We start from the raw sequence: 8,648 nt of genomic DNA on the forward strand, positions 1-8,648 counted from the left end.
ACCAGTTCTAGTTAACATTTGTCTGATGTCACCAGTTCTAGTTAAGGTTTGTCTGATGTCACCAGTTCTAGTTAACATTTGTCTGATGTCACCAGTTCTAGTTAAGGTTTGTCTGATGTCACCAGTTCTAGTTAACATTTGTCTGATGTCACCAGTTCTAGTTAAGGTTTGTCCGATGTCACCAGTTCTAGTTACATTTGTCTGATGTCACCAGTTCTAGTTAACGTTTGTCTGATGTCACCAGTTCTAGTTAACATTTGTCTGATGTCACCAGTTCTAGTTAACATTTGTCTGATGTCACCAGTTCTAGTTAAGGTTTGTCTGATGTCACCAGTTCTAGTCTGAACTTCAGTTTTGGTTATGCAGATCTTACTTTTTTACTGATGAACACATTTTAACCCTATGACTATGAAAGTGGGCCAAGGTTATGATTTTATGACTTGACCTGCAAGTAACATTGAGCTAGTTGATGTGAACAAGCTTCTGAACAAATATTGTGACTCAGACCTCTTTATTATTCTGATGATTTGTGACCTTGAAAAGAAGTCATCGTCATTCATTTAAATAAGCTTAGAGTGAATTCATTCCAGTATGCTATCAGTCCATGGACATTCATCAAGATGAATTTGTTCTAAAACATTGACAATTTGATGCCTGCATGATGTTGCACCATGTCATTTATATAATTAGACAATAAAGACCCTTCTCAAATATATTTCCTCAAATACATTTATTCAGAAATTGCATGATAAAAGTCATGACATATTATAAACAAAACCGTATATTATTTATGTACAAATAAAAACAGAAATGACAAGAATTTACTATATAAATTTGTGCCAAATTTAACAAATTATTCCATTCTGACCATAATTCTAAATTTCTGATTTAAGTCTGCGAAATGCTCCCGATAGTTGTATTTTGTCTGGTACTCAATCTTCTATTGGTATTTAATGTACGTATCCGGAGTTAATCTGCAGGTGTTTAATCCTTCAGGACATGTTGTTATCAGCAGATTTATATCAGAGCTAAAGAAACTGGCCTCCATTCTCACCCAAACTAACACTCCTCATACATAGCCATGTACACATAACAAAGGCGGTACGTAAACCATGACACACCGGTGATATCTAGGTATAGGTGTTAAGATCTTAGTCCAAATTAAGCCTATGTTTTACTGAGTTTTCTATTCTTTATAATATTTTCCTGTTTCCATCCACTTTATAGTTGTGTAAAATCCATTCAATTCAATCTCGATCTGATGGTGGAGAGGTTATAAGAATTAAACACGACTGATGTCCAAGCCGGTGTTGAGAGAATGATTCCTGTACATTCCACATTTTCCAAGGTGCTGTAAACAGAGATGTAGACCGATAACAGCTAATGCTAGCAAGACATGAAAGTTATTACATGTTTATGAGTAAAATATCTGAAATCATTAATGGATAAACACAGAAAGTTGTTTAATAACATCACTAGTTATGATACAAGTTTGGTTTAGTCAATCATAAAAGTGCTTTCTTTTCACAGCATTAAAACCTGCCAATTCCTCAGTTCAGTGCTTTTGTTTTAATTACTCTTCAGGTGCTTATATATATACTGTAACATAGTAACAACAGACCAGCAGAGTCTTTTCTATGCATGATTTGATTATGTATATGAAGTAAACATGTATGAAAGGCTATCAGATTTGATAGACATTATCTCCCTTTGTAGATTACTTATGAAGACATGAGGGATTGTTACTAAGTCCTGATTCAGAAACAGTTTTAAAAACCTAATGCAAGCACTCAGATCATGCATAGAAAAGACTCTGTTGGTCTGGGGTTTTTTTTAATAAGAAAATGTAAGAAATAATCTGTTTGATATACATTTACTGTATAGAAACTTCCACTGGTATTCCAGTGTTATCAGCGATATCCCCTTTATCAATGGAATACCACTGAATACCAGTGAACTATAGGCATATATATACATATATACACATCTGATAACAGTTTTGTAAGCAAAACTTTGGAGACCACAACATTAAACTCTCAAAGATGCATGGAGCAACCCATTAAAAATGGTGCAGTTGTCCATAGAAAACTCATCTGAACTCAACACCTAAAACTATTCTACTGATTCCTGCATTAACTCAATGACAAATAAAAGGGTTGTTAAACTGTGACTTTTGAACTACTGGGCCCTGGATCAAGCTCTGATTGTCATTTTTGAAGGTAGATTTTACAGAAGGGTACAATAACTGTTTATGCCAGTGAAATGCTGATAAATCTCACTATACATGGGATGTTTCAGGACTTTTAGTGATTTGTCTGAAGAAGCATCCTTAACACATATGATCACCACTCCTGCAAACTATTTCCTCATTTTGTTTAGTAGCATTGGGGAAACCATTTTTTTAAAGTTTGTGTACAGTGTTGTTATGGTCTTATGGAAATGACTGTTGTGTTGCCAATCTGTATTGTGATTATGAGGAAAGTGATATAATACTGTTAGGAGAAAAGAGTGACTTTTTTCTGTGTTTTACCTCAGAGAATTTCTGTGATATGCAGTGAAATGAGGTGGGCATGGTATGAACAGATGGTGCCTTGGCTCCGTATGAACATGAACTAGTCCTGTACATTGGGTGTTGTTGTTTATTTCCATAGCCCTGGAACCAGTCTGGAATAAACAGAGATATTTTATCATTTATTTTATATTACATATTTATATAATAAATGACTTGTACAAGAAATACAACAATAATTGCATGAATGCTAAAATCTAGCTTAATACTCTCAACTCCCATATGAAAGTAATGTAAGGAAATGGCTAACTTTTCCTTTTAGTTGCCCGACTCCTTGGAAGTTCATCCAAATGGGAAAGAAATTGCAAGGACATAAATTATACAAGAACCTAAGAAGGAGTCTGGTGAAAAGGAACCATAATTTCTGTACATGAAAACAACTGTAAGTAAGTAATAATTGATCATGTGAACATTGTAACAAAATTCAGTAAAAAAAATGATAAACAGAGAAAAGGGTACTTCTCTGGACAAACTTAAATTGTGTTACAGGGATATAAAAAATAGGCACAAGACACATCACAAAAATCATCAAAAAGAAAAATAAATCCCAAGTGCATGGCAATTATTGTACTTTAGGTACTGATCATCCAACTTCATACCCTCATACACAAACATCATGATTTCAGGGTAACAATATTACAACGTTATCTGACAATTCCTCTCAAAGCATATAATCACAACTGGATTAATTGGTCCATGCTAACAGCACATTGTACATATAATAAATCAACATATAGATCACACAATTAAGTTAAATTGTTTCTTATTGAAAAACATTTAGCAGTTGTTGACAATGCCTTAAGAGAGTTTTGAGTTGGTTGCATTGGTTTATCAAAGACAACAAAATGTATATATTTTGTTACAAATTTATCATTTTCTTATTATTCACCATTAAGATATTAATACTTGAAGGTGCAGACAAACCTGGGTTATCGAAGCGTGTAGGGATGTTGTCAGTTCTGTAAAATTCACCGGTCTTGGATCCTTCTGGTACACCACCTGGTCCCATTTTGACCCCCTCAACGACCTGACAATTACAAATATTTTCAGTGAATATATTATGTGCACTTCTATCCATTACCCAGTACACCAAGCAGTATTATAAATATTTACATGTAGCCTAACATGTTATCGATGGCGCAGTATGAAACAGAACAGTCACTTTTGGCTATATCACGAATCGTCCGGTTAAAAAAAACACCTGGGCTCGTTTCAAATGATCGTAATATTATAAAGGAGTTAATATACTATGTAAGAACTAAGTAGTATTTACAACTACAAAGAAAAACATTCTTTGCATGCAGTGTCAAAGGGGTCAATGAAAACCAAAATCTCACTAGTGACACTATATTCGAAACATGGGGTTAAACAATCAATCGGGGAATCAGATATCATGAAAACATCTTAAACATCATATATTTACCTCTGTTGCTCCCTTAGCAGCCATAATTTGTTGTGTACGGAACAGAAGTCTTCCCTAAAATTATTCTACAGGCTGCACCAGATATAAACAAACCGTAACCAAGTTTTGTTGCTATGACAAACGTCACTTCCTGCAAGAGAAAGAGTCCGAGGCCTTCCGAAGGAAAAAATCTTAATCTTGTTTACATTTGACTTTCAACTTCATAACTACCGGAAGAATACGAACATATTGCAACAAGGACGACTAATGCTGACAAAAATATTTTAACGGATATTTCCATATAATTATATATTGTTTTTATCTAAGATGTCTATCGGTTATGATATAACGAGTAAAGCATATGAAGGTCGTTTGAATAGTAGATACATGTATATATAAAATCAAATAAAAACACAAACCAGAAAATCACAAGCACTTACTTTCAGAGCAAGCTCTTCAGGTGATAGAGATATATATCGTGTGATTATGAGAAGTACAGGGAGGATATTTCTGGGTCTGAATGTGTATTTTTTTGTCTCTAGCTGTGACTGTTTAAGTTTGAGTCTTAAAGAGAAAAACAAAATGAATTTCGATAGTCATCACATATTATAGTGAAATAACAGACATCCCCTGCCTAATTGTTTAATCTTCCTGTTCTAATATGCATGATAATATTGAAACATATTGTTCATTCACTTGTCATCTCATTTATGTATAATTTACATTGATACATTATTAGGATATGTTACTAATATAGGATTACTCACTATAGGTGTAGCGGGTGTATGCCGATTACACGACAAAGCCACAGGGTTCGTTCTTCATTAAAGATGTTTAAAACAAACATTCTAAAACACATACGCTAAAAAGCTTAAACATAATAAGCTACAGATCTCTACTCTCACAGCACATCCACAAATACGCTAAGAAAAAACTACTTTTCAAACAGAACAGTGTCAATCTGGAATGAATTGCCAGAACAGGTTATATCAGCATTAAATGTAAACTCCTTCAAAAACAAGCTAGACGATCACTGGAAAAACCAAGAACTTTTCTTTAATTACAAAGCATCAATTAAATCATAAACAATGTACAGTAGACCGGACAGAAGTACTATATCAATCTCATGTATTATTTTGAGTCTGGTATAGAGGACTTTAAAAGTCCTGAACCAGAAATAAACTTATCTTATCTTATCTTATCTTATCCACACAACACACAATAGTTTTATAAAAAAAAAATTACTCTCAATACAAGCGAAATAATATAATTTCACTTTACTTGATACTTATACATAAAGATCGAAAAAATCAGAATATCGAATAGAGACATGATCAGTAATATTTCCAGTAAAAATAACAACACACTTAAAACACGTATCGTGCATTAAAATACAGATACAAAGGTACACACGCCATGTACGTCACAGTGACATCGCCTTTTATATACCAACTACAATAAAGACAATACATAATGGCTATAAATTGATAGATAGCTCACCCTGATCAATTTTAAGACACAAATGACCACCAGGTAACCATCTTTGATTTTGACTGTCGAAGTTTATAATACATGTTTGATACAATCAGGCCAGGGTCGATATGTCTCAACTGTCCGGAGATTTTATGAGGAGTATTGTCGAGAGCAGAAGATGGCTGACAGAAATCTATCGTTATATAAAACAAATGAGCGACCACCGTTCCAAAATCACCGGTCGTTAGTCACATTAGACAGGTGGTCGCTATACAGAGGGTCGTTATATATAGTAAAAATTCACAAGGAATCTTAAAATTGGTCGTTATAGACAGGCGGTCGTTAGAGCAGGTTTGACTGTATGCATTGGGTGTATTTTTTACAGACGAGGTGTTATACTGATTGTTTGACAGATTCACTGATTGTTTGACAGATTCACTGATTGTGTGACAGATTCACCGCTTGTTTGACAGATTTACTGATTGTTTGACAGATTCACTGATTGTGTGACAGATTCACCGCTTGTTTGACAGATTCACTGATTGTGTGACAGATTCACCGCTTGTTTGACAGATTTACTGATTGTTTGACAGATTCACTGATTGTTTGACAGATTCACCGCTTGTTTGACAGATTCACTGATTGTTTGACAGATTCACTGATTGTTTGACAGATTCACTGATTGTTTGACAGATTCACCGATTGTTTGACAGATTCACTGATTGTTTGACAGATTCACCGCTTGTTTGACAGATTTACCGATTGTTTGACAGATTCACTGATTGTTTGACAGATTCACCGCTTGTTTGACAGATTCACTGATTGTTTGACAGATTCACTGATTGTTTGACAGATTCGCCGATTGTTTGACAGATTCACTGATTGTTTGACATATTCACTGATTGTTTGACAGATTCACTGATTGTTTGACAGATTCACTGATTGTTTGACAGATTCACCGATTGTTTGACAGATTTACTAATTGTTTGACAGATTCACTGATTGTTTGACAGATTTACTGATTGTTTGACAGATTCACTGATTGTTTGACAGATTCACTGATTGTTTGACAGATTCACCGATTGTTTGACAGATTCACCGATTGTTTGACAGATTCACTGACTGTTTGACAGATTTACTGATTGTTTGACAGATTCACTGATTGTTTGACAGATTTACTGATTGTTTGACAGATTCACTGACTGTTTGACAGATTCACTGATTGTTTGACAGATTCACTGATTGTTTGACAGATTCACCGCTTGTTTGACAGATTCACTAATTATTTGACAGATTCACCGATTGTTTGACAGATTCATTTGAATTGTTGTTGGTGGTTTTAACATGAATGAATTCGGGAATATTATTAATCAGATATAAATGACGGACAGACACAACGTAAAACTATAGGAAATTTCCAAATTACGTATGCATAATAATTAGGTTGTCAGTTCAATTTTGTGAGCATTTTATGTTTGTTATGTGTGTGCGCTTTGTACAATCCTTTGTATACTTCCCTCTCCATAGGCCAGCTTTCTGGTTGTGTAAAATATTTTGCTGGTAATTTGAATGCGAATTTGTACAGAACTCATTAATTACTGATATATATCTATTTGTACGTCTATTACATTAGATAGAACAGAAGGGCGCCTCCTCTCTATATCGTACATTAGATAGAACAGATGGGCGCCTCCTCTCTATATCGTACATTAGATAGAACAGATGGGCGCCTCCTCTCTATATCGTACATTAGATAGAACAGAAGGGCGCCTCCTCTCTATATCGTACATTAGGTAGAACAGATTGGAACCTCCTCTATATATCGTACATTAGGTAGAACAGATGGGCGCCTCCTCTATATATCGTACATTATATAGAACAGATGGGCGCCTCCTCTCTATATCGTACATTAGATAGAACAGATGGGCGCCTCCTCTCTATATCGTACATTATATAGAACAGAAGGGCGCCTCCTCTAGATCTCTATATCGTGCATTAGATAGAACAGATGGGCGCCTCCTCTCTATATCGTACATTATATAGAACAGATGGGCGCCTCCTCTCTATATCGTACATTAGATAGAACAGAAGGGCGCCTCCTCTCTATATCGTACATTATATAGAACAGATGGGCGCCTCCTCTCTATATCGTATATTAGATAGAACAGATGGGCGCCTCCTCTCTATATCGTACATTATATAGAACAGAAGGGCGCCTCCTCTCTATATCGTACATTAGATAGAACAGAAGGGCGCCTCCTCTCTATATCGTATATTAGATAGAACAGATGGGCGCCTCCTCTCTATATCGTACATTAGATAGAACAGAAGGGCGCCTCCTCTCTATATCGTACATTATATAGAACAGATGGGCGCATCCTCTCTATATCGTACATTATATAGAACAGATGGGCGCATCCTCTCTATATCGTACATTATATAGAACAGATGGCCGCCTCCTCTCTATATCGTACATTATATAGAACAGATGGCCGCCTCCTCTCTATATCGTACATTTTATAGAACAGATGGCCGCCTCCTCTCTATATCGTACATTATATAGAACAGATGGGCGCATCCTCTCTATATCGTACATTATATAGAACAGATGGGCGCATCCTCTCTATATCGTACATTATATAGAACAGAAGGGCGCCTCCTCTCTATATCGTACATTAGATAGAAGAGATGGGCGGCTCCTCTCTATATCCATTTTTCTGCCGTCATAAATGTACATATACATCCATGTTTTGTCGTCTGCGGAAAGATGGATCAGTTAATGCGATAAAATACAATACAAATCAAGTAAATGTGTTCATGATTTAATGTCATAATCTCATTTTTGCTTACATATATATAAAGCATAATACATTATCAAACACATGCACATGTTTAAAATCATAACTGGCATTGACTATGTCTAATACCTGCCACATATCTTTACCTGGTCATAAAACTTTCCTGTATATTGACAATAAATTGTTTCATAATTGCAAAAACAAGACCAAAAAAGAACTCTTTACAGACCTGAAACCAGATTTAGTCACAGAAGCATGTGGATGGACAGATTATACGGACGGTAAACCTTGATAAGTTGTGGAGGTCCGAAAAAGTTATCAGCCATTTTGACTTTGATGGGGTTCAGACCTTCCTTTGGTTTTATTCTGAATCAATGAAAACAAGTTTACCACCTCTTTTTGTATT

General features: G+C 35.2%; 1 protein-coding gene across 1 annotated transcript; it reads right to left on the reverse strand.

The window, feature by feature from the left end:
• Window positions 1-711: 711 nt before the first annotated feature.
• On the reverse strand, window positions 712-4,129 carry LOC117331299 (UPF0691 protein C9orf116 homolog). Its single transcript, XM_033889918.1, has 4 exons — window positions 3,993-4,129; window positions 3,494-3,596; window positions 2,531-2,664; window positions 712-1,351 (listed from the first exon to the last, which is right to left on the reverse strand). The coding sequence occupies exons 1-4, from the start codon at window positions 4,014-4,016 to the stop codon at window positions 1,283-1,285; spliced, it is 330 nt and encodes a 109-aa protein (XP_033745809.1). The 5' UTR covers window positions 4,017-4,129; the 3' UTR covers window positions 712-1,282.
• Window positions 4,130-8,648: the final 4,519 nt, after the last annotated feature.

The sequence above is a fragment of the Pecten maximus genome, chromosome 7, assembly GCF_902652985.1.
Source record: "Pecten maximus chromosome 7, xPecMax1.1, whole genome shotgun sequence".
Classification (NCBI taxonomy): domain Eukaryota; kingdom Metazoa; phylum Mollusca; class Bivalvia; order Pectinida; family Pectinidae; genus Pecten; species Pecten maximus.